The sequence below is a fragment of the Sparus aurata genome, chromosome 24 (assembly GCF_900880675.1).
Source record: "Sparus aurata chromosome 24, fSpaAur1.1, whole genome shotgun sequence".
In the NCBI taxonomy this organism is placed as follows: domain Eukaryota; kingdom Metazoa; phylum Chordata; class Actinopteri; order Spariformes; family Sparidae; genus Sparus; species Sparus aurata.
The window spans coordinates 20,924,789-20,943,799 of record NC_044210.1 but is presented as its reverse complement, the minus strand read 5'-3'; the positions used below and the strand labels follow the sequence as shown (position 1 = coordinate 20,943,799).

Genomic DNA, 19,011 nt, shown 5'->3' with positions numbered 1-19,011 from the left:
CTTTTATTTCCATTTTTAACATAATAATACACATATGCAAACAGCAGTTTGTATGCATTTTTATCATTAGTTAAGCATCAGTAAGTACAAACCCTTTTTTCCCTAATACTTATTGAAACCTTGCACCTAACCAACAAATGAAATACAGTTGTATTTTATTTCTGGCCAGACACATGGCAGAACTTTTAGCTCATATTTTCTTCATGGTGACAGGATGCACATATAGAGAAATGAGAAGACAGAACAGATGTCATATTTAACATTTAGCGTGGAGAGAGTTAGGAGAGCTGATTGACAAGACGAGGATTGTTGTCAAATTGAAAGGCTAACGCGCCTGTCGGATTTCAACTCATAACAAGTAACCTGATAACATTAATGAGGGAAAAGGAGTTGCTACCGCTCTGATAAGTCGGATGTGTGCATCCTGTCACCTGCAGCTGTTCATCAAACAGCTCCTTCCTGTCCATTACTCCCACAGACTGAATAAAACTACTCCCAGACATATTTAAAATTGATCCGCTGTCAGCGGTGCTTACTGAAGCCATTGCATTTCCCGTGACTAGTCTACTTCAAAATTAAACGTCATTCGCATAAAAAAAAAATACAAATATAATTGTGTTTACATTTCAATTGCATATGAAGGTTTAGTTTAAATTAGTGTGACACACCTAAAACAAATTATTAAAATTAAGAAATGTTTTACATTTGACATCAGGTCACGGGCAGGATGGAGGGGGGGGGGGTGTGGGCCAGAAGTGGCCGGGGGACCGGCAGTTCGGGACCCCTGCTGTAGGTACTTGAGAAGCTTAATTCAGAGCAGCCCTTTGCAGAATATCTAAAATATCCAAACTTTTGAGCATGTTTTATTAATAATTATGCTACTATATTCATATATTCTGAATCTAAACACTTTAATTTTGTACAGAATACAATGTCATTAACACATGAACTACACTGATCACTATGTTTAATAAAACAGTTTTATTTAAATGTTACTTGATTTTTAAAGAAACAGAGACACTATACTATTTTAATGTAGGAAAACATTTAATTGAATGGTAATTAAGCCCTACATCAGTGATCACTGATCTTTTCCTATTGTGACCACTAAGAATATATCTTTCTCTATACCTTTAGTCTTGGCTAGTTTCCCTCTTAAATATATAATAATATCTGATGATATAATTATCCATGATAAATAACAAATGTTAATCTCAGCACACCCACAAATACACTTTATGTTTTGACCCTTTAGGGATCCAAGTCCCTAGGTTGGAGAACATAACCCTATGTGACATGATTAACAACGCAGATAACAATTTGTCAATGAAATAAAATGAACAATAGTTGTACATTTATTGGACTAAAGCAGTTGTTGTAGGGCCAGCTGAAACTGTTTGCAGGACACAATTTGACATATTCTTCGGACATCTTTAGGGGGTTTTGTTAAAGTTTGACTGAAACAGGCTGTGGTTCTTGGAGTGTGTTTGTGCTGTGTCTTCACTCCTCATGTGTCAGGTGCCGACTCGCTCGCCCACCCAATCCCTCACCCGTGCCCTAACTCGCACACATTGTCTCCACCCCAAAAACTGCTTCTCTTTCAGTTTCCTCACCTCCCTCTGGCAGTGTTGCTGCATTTGTTGATTGAGAGACCCTTGGAGGTTGTGAAGGCTGCGTCAATCCCTCCAACCCCTCCTCACTTTCTCCCGTCTCCTGCTCTCTGCCTCTTCACTGTCACTTGCTTGGCTACATACTAACTTGCTGTGGGAGGATAATTAGTCAAAGTGATTTCCCACATCCCCACCCCCACCTCCTCCCCGAACCACATCCCCTTTGCATCTGCTTAGCACAGCTTGGCAGGGGAGTCATGGAAATCTCAACACCGACGCTGTTTGCCTCTCCCTGTTTGGAATGAGAATATACACTCGCCAGATGCAGTAGTCACAGTGAATATATAGTTTGTGATACAATAAAATATCATGAAGCAAGTCAGGAATTGAAATAATAGCTCTCTTGTTAGCAGGGTGATAATCTGACGGTCCCCACGGACGCTTTTTAAATGCAGGCCCACACGCCACCCGTCAGGATAGAATAAATACATATAATTAGAAAATAAATTAATAAACAACAAACAGCGTCACATTTTTGTTATCCGCTAATAAATGATTGTTTACACATTATGCATGGCTGCCCATGCTTAAAATGGAAAAAAAAAGTTCAGCTTAAACCATTGAAATGACTTTCTGCGCCTCGTTAAATCCCAGCTGTAAGCTATAAAGTCAACGGATTTGCCATTGTGCTTTGTCAGAGGATGTAGGTGTGTTTGGAGACAAAAGGACTTTAGCGACTATATCAGCTTGATTGTTGACCTACTGAGCAACCAACAGAATACGTAGGCAGAATGCAAACTAAGAAATGCTTGTATGGGGCACAGGGGGCTAAGACACAGAGCATTTCCTGATGTCTCTCTACCGGCAGCTTAGTCTGTAGACATTTTTATCATTTCTTTCTGAATAAGAACATATGAATTATGCACCGCACCAAAAAAAAATGGTGCAGAGACATTTTACTACATTATTTAGTTTTCTGTTTGTTTGTGTGTTTGATGTCAGTTTGTAGCATAGCTGCAAACATGTTAACATGTAAAACATCCAGCGGTAAGAGAAACACTAACATTCATGTTGTTGGCCAGTTACCAATTATAAAAGTCCAATAACCGCTCTCTATTTGCTCTGTTTTGGCACCCACCAATTCCAGAGAAATATTACCATGTCGACATGCTCCACAATGTTCACCAGTGAGTCGCTAACTTGGACAAGCAGGTAGCATTTACTGAATAGTAAATTACATTTGTTTTAATATTTAACTGAAGTAAATCATCAAGCCCTTTGTCACTGAAAACATCTGCCCGTTGCATCTAGAAATGAGGTTGATAAAAGCATTTGAGTAATTTGCTGAAATACCAAAACAATGAGCTACAAGTGGCTCTATTCCAACTGCATATGAAAATATTGGTTGATGCAGTTAAAAAAAGACCTTCTTTTTTGTGGGAAGCAGGTCCATTAAAAAAAGGGAAAATCACTTCTGGAAAGACACTTAGCTGTATCAGTTATTAGATATAATTTTCAGCGTTGTGAGCTCCACAAATTAAATTCCTTTCACTTTCATTTGGAGGAAGACATCTCAGTTGGAAATAAAACCCCAAAAATATTCAGTAAATATCAAAATATGTTATTATACTGCGGATGGACCATTTAACGTTGACCTAATTCATTAGTCTGGTTAACAGAAATACTACTTTAACCAGCTAAAACAGCTACCTCTGAAATGGAACAATCACAGGAACAAATTAAGTTGCTGGAGGGTTCGTATTTCTACTCTATGTTAGTTCCATTACACAGAGATTTCACATGCATTCTCCACCCTTTCTGTGTAGCATGGGAAAATCTCAGCAGTCCAGTGATTTACTGACTAGTGAACAATGGCTGTATTGAGACCACCCGCAATGCTCGGTCTCCTCTCCCCATCTCCGATTTCCATTCACAGCCTTGTTACAGCAAGCTGCATTTCGTCAGTGCGAGTACCCTGTGCCAAGTACATTTTCTTTATAGAACCAATTTTAATTTGCAGTCCATCGTGCGTGTGGCAAAAATCTCTCATGCTGTGTTCTTTATCTGCAGGGTTCAAATCTTATGTAAATACTCATCTGATTTAGAGGATTCAAATAAAGAACTTGTATATACAGTAGGTTTGTGTGTGTGTGTGTAGGTGTGTGTGTGTGTGTGTGTGTGTGTGTGTGTGTGTGTGTGGCAGTGTGGCAGTGTGAGAGTTCATCTCCCACTTGTCGTTACATTGCTTCTATTATAAGGATCACTGAGCCACTTAGTAAATCAATGTGTGAAAACAAACCAAGAGAAAAATCATTTGCGAATGCACATCGTATTGAGGGCAAACACGGCATTTGATAGTAGTAAGGCTTGTGTTGCACAAAATTGGTGAATTTTGATGAAGATGGTATGTGTATAAACACTCACTGGTGCTCGGTTTTCTTGCTACAGCTCTACAGCTCGGTGGAGTTTGGGAGGAGATGGCAAGTCGTGCATGAAAGAGTGGCTCCCAATCGTTTCTACTGGTAAGTGCAGAGATCTGGATATTGTTAAACATGTTAAACAAGTATGAACACATTAAGAACTAGATCTGAAATCATCACCATCATATAGCGAGGTAGTTTGTTATTCAGGATTTATTGAAAAGATGGCTGCTTCACATCAACCTCTAAGCTACATCACAGCCACTCTACAAAAATTAAGGGAAGGCGAAAACAACACCAAGTCACATAAACTTCAGAGATAACAATCGGTTCATTTAGGATGCACAAAAGATTGTGAATCAATTTCACCTGGTTTGTTAAAGTGACATGACTGGGTGCATGATCCGATCCAATATCCAAATAATGCACCTTTGACTTCAGACCAGCTTTTTGTTGGTCTCTGGCACAGTCATTCTCCCCTACCTCGAGATAGCAATGCGCCTGGCCTCACCGCACTTTAAGACCAACACACCCAGATGAGCACAAGTACATTTGCAATTAACACAATCTTGGCACTGGGCATGAAAATGCCAACTGTGCCAGTCTGAAACCAGAAATATGACTGTGCTATTCTGTGCCCTGCGTCTTGATGTGGTTTGCGCCAAGTGTAAGATAGAGCCCCCTGTCTTTAGGAACAGCAAAACCACATTATCCACTCTCTACTTTTCAAAACATCAAAATGACTTAGTGATGTTTCCTTTCCTTTACTTGAGGAGACAATCTTTGTGCAATTTCAATGGAATTTAAAATGCTGCAGTGAGGACAGCCGACAGAAAGAATGTTCATCACAAGTTTTACACATTCAAAATTTTACTTTTCACAACTTGTTTAGTCTGTATGAAAATTAGCCTACATGAAGGCCGGTTGGGTCCCAACCCACAAGTGGCCCTAACAACTCTGAACCTCAGAGCTCACTGAAATCCTTAACAACTCTGTAAGGACACTCCCACACAGGTTTTAAAAGCCTGCAACTCCCCTCCAGTTAGTTAGAACTGTGAGAAGCCTCTTGGATGAGAGGTGAAACATCTTCAAGAAACTGAAACAAGTCCAGCTGCCTACGACTTAGCACTTATAATTACTATGGATGACTGAAAACCTTCATCAACATCTTCTAGCAAATCTATTGAATTGTAACAAACAGTTATTCTGTGATAATCAGCAAAATGTGAACTCAAAGTCATGTAAAGAGCAGTTATGGCTTTGTAAATGTCCTGGACAGACTATATCGTTGCCTGTCCACAAAGTGAAGAGCAGCGAGGAGCTAGAGAGGTTTTTAAGGTTTTCATTATTCATATGTCTGACATGCCTGATCATCCTCTGTCGCAGAGAGTTACATTATGTGACTGACAGTGTTCAGCTGTGGAGAGAGGCTTTGCAATCATATTTGGGTGCAATCAAAGCATTGCTATCCATTGAGATGAAATAAAATATAAGATTAAGTGGTTCCAGTCAGCAAAGCTTTTCACGCAAATTTTGAAATTCTGCGTCTGAAATTGTTGCATATTGATTGTTCAGGTTTCAGATGAATATTTAGCAGGCAATCTTTAATTGTTACATTTCACATTATCAATCCCTGGTCTCCCACTTTTTTCTTTAGTTCAATTGTCTCACTGTCACGACACAGCTGTCCAACTCAGTAGTATCTATCATGTCTGGCCTTTGTACGATAACTAACACCTAACAAAAAGCTTTCACCTTAACAAACTGTGGCGGAACTGTCAGGGCAGTAACAAGCTGGGCAGTCAGGAGTGAAGGGAGCCTAGAGGGCTGATGCTGCAGAAGCTGTCAGAGTTCTATTTTGGGACGCACACTGTTCGGTAGTTTCGGTGGTAGCCCTGGTAATGAGGCTGCCGAGGGAGCTTATGCCTGCTGTACATGGGACCAGACATGTTAAGAAGATGAAGAGTCATAAGCTCATTTGTGTGGGGCTTGCTCACACAGCACAGGTCGGGTGTGTACGGTGCAAACTTGAACAAACGGCACTCTAAATGCCACCGCTATAGTCAGCTAATCAGTTTGTGAGGTTTTTGAGTGCAGCAATTAAATGTGTTGCACATCTGCAGCTGCCTCTATGGGATATTTTGGCAGGCGGCAGCTCCATCTCATGACTATGTCCGTTTTTCTTCCACCTGTTCCGACATAAAAACTACTCAAAGAGCATGCAGCTTTCCAAACTGTTATCATTCAAACAACAACTGTGGGCCAGCAACTTAGAAGGTCTCATCGCAGAGTCTCGAATAAATACAAGTTAAAACAAACCACACAAGTCCTTTAAGTCAAAGACTTATTCTTACCTCGCACTGTTCTTGGGTACCTGAATGGATTATTCAATGAAAATGGAAATGCATTTTGGGTAAGTAGGCCAGCGTATTCACAGTTGTGATTCATCTGTGGAATCACCAATAATACCAATAATTATAATGGTTTGAAGCCATGGTGGCTTCTCATTCCCCTCACACACACAAACACACGCACACACACACACGCACTTGCACGCACAAGAACGCACGCACGCACACACCCACCCACCCACACACCTTTTATTTCTTTTTCCATTTAAGTGTGTCCTATGTGTCCACACATTTTCTCTTTCTCTTTCTCTTCCCCATCTCTCTCCAGCGCTCATTCTCTCTCCCTCCGTGTGTGCTGCCTTTGCCTCTCCTCTGATCCCCCAGTCTTTTTAATACATATTTAATGGCATAATGATTATACGCTATTCCATCTGCGGACATCCCTACAGTAGCAAGAAAATCAATGGCTTCTCCTCTCCTAATGATGTCAGGAAACGTCTTCCTCCATCCGTCCAGGGGAAAGAGGACCTTCTGGGGGCTCTAAACATTTAGATCACACAGTAAACCTGAAGTTCTTTTTCCCTTACACTTAAAACTGTCAACCACAATGAAGACAAATACACGGTTATTTCCTGTGGCCAAATCCTGTTCATGTTTACCACAACTGTCATATCGCTTTGCTTAACCTCTCTGTAGTAATAAATTTGTCTGACTTTGCAGCATACAATCTCTCAGGTCAGACAGCAGCTATACGGTAGGTGGCATCTGCCCAAAGGCAGAAAGACCAATGGTGATGTTCCTGAAACACATTTGTCTACCTTTCAGGTCGAAAATGGGTTTGGACAAAGAGCCGGGCCTAATTCACCTGGAAACCAGCATCTCTGAAGGACGTGAGTAATTGAATTCCAAGTTCAGCGCTCCATTTTTCTCGTGTCTTTGTAGTGTATCCGGAGCATTGTGTTAAAGTACAGAGGAATTGGGAGTTGTGTGGACAATTCTGCTGAAGGGTAATGCACAGGGACAGCAGAAATGGACAAGTCTGGGGACGCACAGTGACAATGGAGAGAAAAGTAATGCATATATTAGAATACTTTTAAAAGCAAGTGATTTTACTCAGTGATGCTGTTGTGGGTATGGAGAACTATCACTCATCCTCCTGATTGACACTGGGAAATTGTGGATTAATGTAGTATTTGACTTAACTTCCTCACTCAGTATGGAGTCGGTCAAGTCGGCAAGTCAATTATTTTCACATAATTTTTTCATTTTATTGCTTTAACATTATCTACCCAAGACATGACTTACTTGCATATATACCAATCAGCCACAACATTCAAACCACCTACTTAATATTGTGCAGGTTTCCCCTGTAAAGCCAGAACAGCTCTGATCCATAAATGGTATGGTCATAAGACTTTGGGGGTGTCCTCTGGTGTCAGGCACAGCACAGGGACGTTTGCAGTGGGACCTTCGGGTCCTGTTTGTTGGGGGGTGGGACCTCCATGGATTGGACTTGTTCGACATGTCCGACAGATGCTCAATGAGATTGGACATGAGGGAGTGATGTTGCCTATAGATAAATAGATAGATATATAGATAGATAGGTTGTAGCACATCTATCTATCTAACAGGCTGGACACACTGGATGCCTGTGTGCTGTGTGGCGGCTGTGTTACTGAGCTGCTGCTGCTCACTCACATTTTTTTTGTCTTCACATTAGGCTGTGTGGCAGCTGCTGCTAGATTGCCCGCCATTGTCTTTGATAATGATCGATAAATATGATCACGTGATTTTCCTTTACCCTGCTGAAAGAGTGAGAAACCTGGAGGGGAACAAGAATAACTTTTGCTGAGAACCCTGCATGTGCCGGCGAGTCTCTGAATCTCTAGATCATGTCACACAGCAGCCACGTTCGACACGTGCGTGAGAAGCATGTCCTATGCATCCGGCGTGAACAGTCTGACCTGTTGACATGGATGCTGAAATGAAAAGTGAGAGGTAATGCCACGCTGCAGCGCTGCACATGCATCCAGTTTGTCCAGCCTGGGAGGGAATGGAGTTTTAAAAACATGAATCTTAACAGGAAGAGTGGGCCTAAGGAATATTCAGTAGGTGCCCCAGTAGTTAGTCTGGAACAGCGTGAGCCCCCGTACAAAGGCCTTGTATAGCTCAGATTATCTGGCAATGTGTATGGGGTTTAAGGATCTAGTCTTAACTCTCCCAAACTGCTCAAGGACTCATCAGGCTGACCTGATGTTTGATATCTGGATGATCACATCGGTACCTTCCACGCAGGACCACAGTAGAAAATGAGAGAGACAACCTGAAACAGTCTTGCCAAAAAATATGATATCTATAAGAACATTCCAGCCCTTGAGGCTAACGTTAGCTAGCATATGACTGTTTGACATCTTCTATCTGAGTGGGATATAGATTTATATCACGCCTCCCTGACTTGTTTCTCCTGCTTTCTGCTTTCTTACTGAAAAGTATATACATAACTGTCGCAAGCTGTTGCACTTTTGTTAAGTCAGCTTCCACGTGAGTGTGTGCTGTGCCAATATTTTTAATTTGATCTTGCTCTGGTTGAGAGAGAAGAACATCTGTATTGATTCTCGTAATGACACGATATCAGAATAGGTACGCCTTTGAAACGTCTGTAGTCTGAGCCTAGCCTTAGGTTTCAAAAGACGCGTCAATGCCACCTTTCTGTCAGAGCGCTCTCTTTGAGGCCAACACAATAGAGAAAAGCCAATCATACAAGTACACATAGCAAAGATCAGTCGTGTCAGATGACTATTACTATTGATCAGATGCATATGGTGGAAGCTGACACATTTTGGCACTGGCTAACACGTGGAGACAGGCTCTCTCCCAGCGCTGCAATAGAAGGTAAAGAAAGCAATTCGCCTTGCTGGTCATCTGTCTTCCTCTCCGCACAGCTCTTCCCTTACTGGGACCACTTTACTGACACGAGTAATGTAGGAGGCCAAAAGAGGCTGTGTGGCCTGGTTGAAGGCTGCCTCTCTTCATTGGCTAATACCATCACTGATGCCATGGCCTGACGTGCTGGTATGTGTGTGTCTTTGTGTGTGTGTGTTTGTGGGAGCAGAGGCGCTGTATGTCACCTGCAAGCTGCAGAACTGCACAGATGCCAACAAGGGCAAACCATTCCCCGGCTACATTGACCCCAATTCTCTGGTGGTGCAAGATGAGTATGTTTTTGTCCAGGTAGGTAATTGTCCAGTTTTCTCACTGAAAAGCATCAGACACAGAAAGTGTGGCGATTTTGAAGGAATTGTTCAAGGTCATTCTTAGAAAGGTGCTATTAGTGCAGTTTTATTTCTCCCTGTAGTGGTGAAAAATGCTTTATCTGTTTTTTTATGTGACTCCAAAATGTTTTCACTAACGGTTTCGTCACCTTAAGGTGTCAACGGCAGGGAGGCCAATCTACTACGTGTCTGCTAAAAGAGATGTCTTCACACCCATGAAGCTGCCCAAGTACACTCTGCCTAAGGTGACAAGTATATTGTTGAATTTATTTAAATGGACATGAACAGATACTCATGAGCTCTTAAGGATTAACAAAAACTAAATTGACCCTTAGCAAGAGTCCGTAACTTATCATGTGTCAACAACAACAATAAGACAAATTTCAAATTTAGCTGGTATTGCAGCGATTCGTCAAACTGATCTGCATTCAATTACACAGAGTATGCTTCCAGCACTGTTTGGTATGTGGACTAAAGTTGCATTAAAGCAGAAGTTCATTGCTGGCTCTGCATGACACTCTCTTTGTTATTTATGGGCAAATCAAGGCCGAAAGTAACCCCTAACAGTGTTTCCAGAATTGTTATTCTGCGCTGCTCCGTGGGCTCATGGCCTCGCCTGTCACGTCCCCATTGACAATTAAACATGTTTTATTCAATCAAGCCCTAGGCGCTTCAGTTGCTGTCGGCTCACTGCAAGGTGTTATTGGCACAGTCAGAGGTAGATGAAGCACACAACCAAACAGCATGGCCTCAGCAGCATAATCTCTGCCCAATAGGCCTGGCATAGTGTAAATGATTGTAGTATCCTCTTAGTTCAAATAAGTGAATACAGAAGAGAAGTGAGACTGATTATTGAATATGATTAAACCCAGCAGGGGTGAATGAACAGTATACAGGGGAAAAGTTTTCACGACTCTCAATGAGACTTAAGAGATGTAAATTCAACACTTGTCAAATTAGTCAATTAATTTAGATGTTGGGACTTTCTTTTTTTTTTTAGGATGTGTATTCAAAGAGCATATTCAAGAGAAGGTTTTGCCTTGTATTCTAAATAACAATGAATGCTATAGTGAAAAATACAATACACTATGGAATTAAAGTTCATGTCATAGAGTTTCTTGAAAAAAATCGTGTTGAATCTTCTATTGTTCCACCTATCCATGGCTTTGTGCCACATACTTTTTTAGTTATGAGTTTTTGAAGTTTGGCCCTTCTTTGTGATTTAATGATTTTGTGATTGCTCTTACCATTTGACAATAGCTATTTAAATTAATGAATGTTGCCAAAATTCCTTAGGGTCTCTTGGATGTTCAGGACATTTTTTCCAGTGAACGATTATCGATTGGTGAGGCCGAGAATACACATACAACGAATCACAAAAATGCTGAAATTTGGCTCAAAGGGCCAAACTTCTAAAATTCAAAACTGAAAAGTATTTCATGACATGAACTGAGAAAAGCTCCGGATTTTGGGTGAGTTGGCTTGGAGTGGTCCCTTAATTAAACATTACATCATCCCCAAAAAAACCCCAAAAACATTACATTATCCATTAACATTTCGAATGAGTCACATCAGATAGACTTTATCAGCATAGTAGCTGTTTAAAGGTCAGTTTGACCTCTGTGTCATTTTATAATTATTTGAGAACACCCGACAATGGAGGTCACTTCCATGGATTGCTGCTGCAGTCAAGTTGATAAACAGGAGTGATGATAAAGCCACTATAGTCCCAGAAGTTAAAAAGTAACCTCTGAGCTCTCCTCTTGTCAGTAAACGGCCCTGGATCAGAGCAGAACCTGGGTGTTTACTTCTGCTCTGGTGTTTAGTCCTCCAGAATGTCTGGCTCTGCACCTGACTCTCCTCCAGAGCTGGCAGCTGAGCAGAGGTCTTGCCCTCCCACTATGCCACGCCCACTGAACACATTACTCTGCAAACTTCCTTTGTTCTGTTTTGAAAGATGAGTGTATTGCATGTTTGGCGAGAAACTTTTTTGACAAAATGTTGTGACACTACACATTACACCACAGCACAAAAGTAAGGTTAAATATAATCACACAAAGCAATAGCAAAATCAAAACAATGGATAAAAGATTATTATTAGAAATATAAATTCATATATTATAGAATATAATTTATATTAAAAAGCATCGCAAAACACTGGTAACCTGACATGATGTATCTTTGATATTTGCCTCTCTGCCAGAACTTGCATGTGATCAGTACGGATGAAAACCGTGTGGTTGCAGCTGTGCAGGAGTGGAACCAGAATGAAACCTACAACCTGTACGTGTCGGACACATCGGGGGTCTACTACACCCTGGCTCTGGAGAATGTGGTCAGCAGTATGGGCCCAGAGGGCAACGTTATGGTCGATCTCTACGAGGTAAACAAACATCGACCTGGCAGGAATTATATCAAATCTGTTCTTCATGTATCATGCGGAGCTGAAAGTGCTCTCCTCTCTTCTTTAGTTTGAGATTTGTACGCTGCGCATGAGGCCCATCCCCCAACAAGGCCTACCTCCCCCTGAGTCTGCAGCATTCATTTTATAAAAGCAGCATCACATAAAGGCCTGCCTGATGAGTGCCCAGCCTGAAAGTGTACAATAAACACTGATCAATATTTTAGAGCTGGAAGGGAGAGATGCTGAAATATACTTGTTTAGTCATTTTGTAAAGGAACTCTGCTGGTGTAGGCCTACAGTCTTCAGATCACATCATGTGAATACGAAGCAGCTTCCATGTGCTGACATCGACAAAGGGGATTGTGCGAGGGATATAGATTTTTGGGAGGCAGAGATTATTTCTTTCTTGGATGAATAATAGCAGATTACTTCACAAAATGCACCTAATCCAAAAAGGAAGCAAAAAGTGTGTCAAAGGCTATTGTTGAGGCTCGGGAATGCAGGCATGATTTTTAGACACATATGAACCCCAAACGTAGAATAGACATATATCTATGAATAAGATAATGAGGCTGCTGATGATGCTGTTCATGTCTTGCTGTGGCCTCGCTGATAGAATCAAATTTACTGTCTTGATTGAGGTCGCCACCCAAGACAAAGGATATACTAAATCTCCCCTTCAAACAGGATTGAGGTATCTGTCAATTACTAATAAGAGGCGTTTCATTGTCTTATGTGGCTGTCACTGGCTCAATTCAGTATGCCTGAGATATTCCTGGGGGCCTCGAACAAGGAGTCAGATTCATTTAAGACACACATTGATTACTCAGAAGTCCCCTGCCAGTCGATCATTTCCCACTCAGTGTGTGTAGCTGTGTCTGGTTTTGTTGGGAATACAGAAGAGGTAAGTGTGCGTGCCCAAGGGTATTTGATTTGCTTTGCAGTGCATTGATTCATTTTCTGCAATGTGACTTGAAGATATGGAACTGCCTAAAATCCTAAAGACATGTGAAGTGTGCTTCTGTTTTCATTAGGAGCTGTGAGTTGCTCTCTTTCTAATTTCCCAGGTGGCGGGAATAAAGGGGATGTTTCTAGCCAACAGAAAAACGGACAACCAAGTGAAGACGTACATCACCTACAACAGAGGCAGAGACTGGAGGCTACTGCAGGCCCCGGGCAAAGACCTGAGGGCCAACAGTATCCACTGTGAACTAGTGAGTGTCTGCATATCTGCAAACGAGCCACAGTCATATGTGTTTTTATATGTGTGCACTTCCATCAAAGAGAGGCCTTGACAGAGGTTGACTGATCTTTGCAGCCAAGAGAGGCCAAGCTCGGAAAGAGTAGCGCCCGTCAAAGCTGAGTGCTCTGAGGCTGCTGAGCTGAAAGGTCAGCCGTTTTGATTCAGTCCAATAAGCTGACCTCCCATTTAAGAAACACAGACAGAACGAGGTGTCAGACAGAAGCCGACGCTTCTTTTTTCTGTCTGTCTTCCAGAAAGCCTCTGTAAGTTGAGTGCTTCTTATGGTCCAGTCGTGTCGAGTTTACTGTCAAAAGCCAAAGTTGTGAAGTAAAAGTGAGGAAACTAGCAGCATGTGGTGCTCATCGATGAAGTGCACCCACGTCGGTCACCCTCCTCGAGATGTGTGCTTTATTGAAAAAGTACAATGACAGCGTAGATGTGATTGATTGTGTCAGGATCAGAATCGGAATCCGAATTCCTTCATTGTCACGCAAACAGTGACATTTCTTTGCCACAGCAGCCAAAGGACCGTAATATTACAAAAAAACAATAATTATATTAGTGAACAGTAAACAATATAATAAGAAGTTAAGAAATATAATAGACTTGTATAAACATATAAACATAATATTGTACAATATGAATATGTCATTATAAACACTACTGCATACTGCACATTGTCTGCATGGAACATGAGCAGATCTTCTCTTAATATTGCTTTACATCGAAAATAATTTGATGAACCACTTAGCAATGCAGATACGTCTCCCATCTCCTCTGCCCATAGTATACAGTCATTTGTCAGGAAACGTCTGAGGTTTTGATTAACCTCTAAATAGCCTGTCACAACATGGCCTGCACCACCGGCATTTTGCTGGATCATAATGAGAACTGTGTCGGTAAAGGTTATCCCAATCAAAATTAATGGTGGGAGCCGCCGATGGGGAAATGGTGTTTGTGATAAAACTTGTGAGTTGGGAGCGGGAGCGCCGCCATGAAAACATATCACATTGGGCCCCATCACCACTGCGAACCCTGCACAGCTTCTCTAACCACATCTCCAAGACCCAATGGACCCATTGAAAGCTTTACATCACTCTACCTTTGCACCTTACTTGTCTGTTGTAGACAATACTTATAGTATGTTTACTGTCAGTGAACTGTGCAAATATAACATTACTTGATGCGAGACTAATATGCTCTATAGGAAATGTGCTAAAGGCCATCTTTTACAGTCTAAATGGAATCTGTATTGTAGTATTATTAAATGGAAAAATTAGGTTTAAAATATTGTCATAACTGTGAACAAACAAATACAAAATAAAAACAATAGGTATCAGTACATCACATATAAAAAAAAAACATAAAAGGTAGAGTTACTTAGTATGACTGAACAAAAGACTCCTAACAATATGGATGTTTACTTTTTGCCAAAAAACAAGTAAAGACAAAGAGACAGTTATTTGTATGTTATATTGTATATTACATTAATTAGGATGGGTTAATGATTTAAAATGTTTTTTTAAACCTAATTTTTGGGGCCCGGTGTCAGTCATTCCGCAGGAGGGATATGCATCCAGTCACTTTATTCAGGAGATTCTTTTCAAGGATTTTTGGTGTTGGCTCAGTTTGAAAGTTGTGATAATTGAGTTTGTGATTTCTCTTCTGCAGCCATACTGTTCGTTACATCTCCATCTTCATGTGTCTGCAAATCCCTACACATCTGGAAACATAGCCAGCAGGGAGTCAGCGCCGGGGATCATTGTCGCATCAGGTGGGTGAGAGGGAATCTGCACTGAGTGACATGTTGTTTCTCTTTTCTCTTTCTTCTTGGAGTTCAGAGGAGTTGTCATGAAAAAAACAAAAAACAAAGTTCTTTTGAAACTCTTGGAGATTTTTTTTTTTTTTTTTGGTAATTAGAAAATAGTTCTACTCCATGTGTTTTCTGTCTTGTGGACTGAAACCTCTGCCAGTTTCTGAAATGTCTGTAGCACTGTTTCTTCTTGGAATTGTGAGGGGTTTTCTTGCCCCAGTTAGCATCCTTTATGTCATGACCATTCTGAACTGAAATGTTACCTCTGCCTCCTCCTAACAGTTCTTTCCTAAATAATTGTTAAAGCTACTGGATTAAAAAGAGTCACATGTTCTGTTCTGTTTAGTAAACTAACATGTATTGATGTATGTACATATGATAAATGATCAAATCAATTAGCTTGTAAGTATACAACTAGTTTATACTAGTAAGTATAAACAGACGGGCGGAGCTCTCCGTTGGTAGGTTGGTTTGTCAGCAGGAATACACAAACACTATTGAACAGATTTCAATGAAACATGGATGGAGGATGTCTGTCAGCCCAGAATAGACCCCATTAACTTATTTAGGGTTGTGTTTCTCAACATTTTCTTTATTTCTCAGGGAATAATGCATGTACTTGACGATAAAAATCAGGCATATTTAGGTGGATGGTATTTATGTGAGAGTATAATTTGATGCATTTGATGCATACTTTAATTTTAATTTGCATTTAGTCCTAATAAAAGTGCCATTCGGATTAAAATTTAAACCATTATTGAATGAATGAATGACTTTAGTTCAAACCAACAATTAAAACAACAAAATAAAAACAAACCTAGCAAAAGTAACAGTGTCCAAAAGGAGTCGGTAGAAGTAAAACAGATTTTATCTCATAGGATTTCAATAAATTCTTCAGTTTATTTATAATAAATACCCTAACAGCTATCCCCAGTTGAGTTCAGTTTAATAAATAAATAAAAATCCCAGTTTACTTGCAATCCAAATATCCACCCAGTGTTGCAAAATGATAAGAAAACCCCCTAACACAACCTTTCCTCTTCCATGTACCTGCCAACGATATATCTTTTGTGTTGTATGTTTAATTGGTTTATATTGGTTTTGCTTTGTTATTATTTAAACAAGTTTAAAAATGAACACTTGTTGGTGCGATTTCAAAAGCCATTTCAAAAATGAAACCTCCTCCAGTGTAATTTAAAGTTAATACTGGAGCACAGTTTAAATTGAATTTCAAAGTTTTTGTGCAACACAATTGAATTGAATATAGGTTTTAAAATAAAAAGTTTAAAAAGTTTTGTATTTGATATTTCTTAATTTAAGCTAGTTTTAACCTCAACCATGGTTTAATCAGACATGTGAAAGTTAACACTTGTTGGTTTAAGAGAATGCATCCGATTGAGATGGTGAAATGAATTCTGTATTGCATGATGTGTTTAAATTTCATTCGGCACAAGGCAACAAAGGAGAAATGAAACACCTGTCTGAGACTTTTTTGTACTTGTTTATTTCTTATTGGCATTCAAAATTGAGAAGCACATCTCCTGTTTCTGGGGTTTCTTTTTTCCATTACATAGTGTTATGCTAACTTGAAGAGACGAAGACCACGAAAGACAAAGCCCAAAGAAATGTGCCTCTTTCAGTTAGTTTAAAATCTTGGTTTCAGTTAAGTGATGATTCCAATATGGCAATGCAACTCCCAAAACCGTGCTCTTCTATTCATTGTTTTGACTGTTGATTTTTGCTCCACTGTTTCATGTTTTGTCCCTGTCAAGTATTAGTACAACATGCATGTGTCACCTCACCTTTGAAAAGGGCCAAATGACAGAGCAGAAAGCCAACACACTAGAAACTACATAATCCTCACGGTTCAGCCCTCAGAGCATTGTGTTCCCTGAGATCACAGGGGAGAAAGCATGCAGTCTCATTGACTCAGTGGGGAGAAAACAAAGAAATGGAGGAATATGACTTCAGCAGCCCCCCAGGTGAATTCACACCTCAGTGATATTTACTCCCGCATGGACCGGCACTGTCAATAACACATCGGCACACGCCTCAGGTGTCTGGAGAAGGCCAAGCTCGCACAAAAAGCATTGGTGTCTGAAACATTGTTTGTGTACGCAGAGTTTACTAAAAAGAAGGTTTTTGAACAACTCACGTTAGCAGTTGCTTGTTCTGCTAGCCGCCATCCTGCCAGCTGAGAAGTATCGATCTCAGAATGTGACGTAACATGGAGGACAGTTAAGGTGGAACGCTCCTAAAGCTTAGTTCCATTTAAATGCACGGATAATTTGTTGTTTTGTCATAAGCGAAAAAGGAGCCTCACTAAAAACAAATCAAAAGCCAGAAAAGTCACGTGAGATATCGTGTCGATAGTTGTTGCTGGAAGACAGTAGCGGCCCATCTTAACTCTCTCTCTGGACTGCAGTGTCTTTTTGGACATTTGTATGAAATGATATACATCCATGATGATAAATCTATCTGGACATCATCAATTTCCCTCATTGAAAGCCAAAACAGCTGTTGATATGTAATGAATTGCATACAAGTTGAGCTATGATGCATAGAATACTCAATATGAAACATCACCCCCTTCCATTTTATCTTGCCTGATTGTACTTATAAGCGTTCACTCTTGCGAAGCCCGTTCACGTTCATTAGTTGCTTTCAGTTCACCGTCCAAGAATATGTGCATGTTTAATGAACGTGCCCTTTCAGAGCGTTCATGCACAACACAGATAGGCAATTTTGGTGGATTGAGGACTCAACATTTTCACAAACTGAGATTGTGGGTGTTTATGTTTGTGTGTGTCTGCCCTCTCATAGACTGCATTTCTAACCTAATGTAAGCAGCTGTAAGCAGTTTTTCTATGTAATAAGTGGATGGACTTGACAGTTGCAGCTGCCACTCTGCACAGAATAAGCAGATGTAGATAATGGAAGAATGGGATGAACATTTCAACTTTTAACTTGGTAAAATGTTACTGTGACATAACAATGGGAATAGCCACTGGAACACAAACAGTGTTTGGTGAAGAAAGAATCATCAGCTCTGCCATCATGAAAGTGAAACCGAGACTTTTTTTTTTTTTTTACCCAACTCCCTCATTCATGTCTCCTTCTTTGTCCCTCTCCATTGCCTTTGCTGCAAGTGCTGAAGCCTCCCATGAGTAATTCAGACAAATTGCTCTCAATTTAGGTTGGATAAAAGACACAGAGCCATGAAGTGCAAGAAAATATGAGTTTGTATGAAGCTACCACTCAATGAAATTTGGCAAGGAGATATATTATATTTGCTAAGGGTAGACAGTCAGGGACGAAGAAGCTGGAGCAACCTTCTGACAGAGCTGTACAATGTTTTTGTCTTTGTTAAAGGGCTCTTCGGGCTCAAGCTGTTAGGTTGAGTCTCTCATTATAGACCACTTTAACACAAATCTGCAGAGCAATGTTTGACTGATGTCACCTGGTGGAAGGTTTGTTGGGCTTTAACCAAACCCAGCATTACTGTTGCGTCTTAGCTGAGTGGTACGTGTATACACACAGCACATGTCTGCATCACTGCAGCAAGATGAGAACATCAACCGGTGGAGGTCAGCAAAAATGTTAGGTTACACTACAGGGACTGTAAGCAATCCTTTCTCAAGGAGTGTTTCGACAAGGGGATAACCATAGCTCCGAAATGCTCACAGTACTTTACAGCCTTGTGTTTAACCACCTGGCACCAATTACAGGCTAAATTAAAGCAATTACAACAGTCTGCACACGCCTGGCATCAGGAAAGCTTGTCTTAATATGGCCAGAACTGCTGAAAGATGAATACAGTAATCTGGATTTATTGGTTAATTTAGGGGTGTGGGTAAATGTCGCACTGCAACATTTGCCCACACTCCTAAGAGATCTA

At 40.6% G+C, this 19,011-nt stretch overlaps 1 protein-coding gene across 6 annotated transcripts in view; it reads left to right on the top strand.

Moving 5' to 3' along the window:
* LOC115576612 (VPS10 domain-containing receptor SorCS1-like) overlaps nt 1-19,011 on the top strand; it is a 103,381-nt gene that overhangs the window by 39,704 nt on the left and 44,666 nt on the right. For all 6 annotated transcript variants that reach the window (XR_003982897.1, XR_003982898.1, XM_030409151.1 and 3 more), the window contains exons 4-10: nt 4,059-4,132; nt 7,207-7,271; nt 9,494-9,612; nt 9,809-9,898; nt 11,857-12,036; nt 13,125-13,271; nt 14,972-15,074. Coding sequence is in view for 4 of the 6 variants with exons in the window: in XM_030409151.1 (XP_030265011.1) it covers nt 4,059-4,132; nt 7,207-7,271; nt 9,494-9,612; nt 9,809-9,898; nt 11,857-12,036; nt 13,125-13,271; nt 14,972-15,074 (778 nt within the window). In the remaining 2 variants the exon portion in view is untranslated. The remainder of the gene's footprint in view (nt 1-4,058; nt 4,133-7,206; nt 7,272-9,493; nt 9,613-9,808; nt 9,899-11,856; nt 12,037-13,124; nt 13,272-14,971; nt 15,075-19,011) is intronic.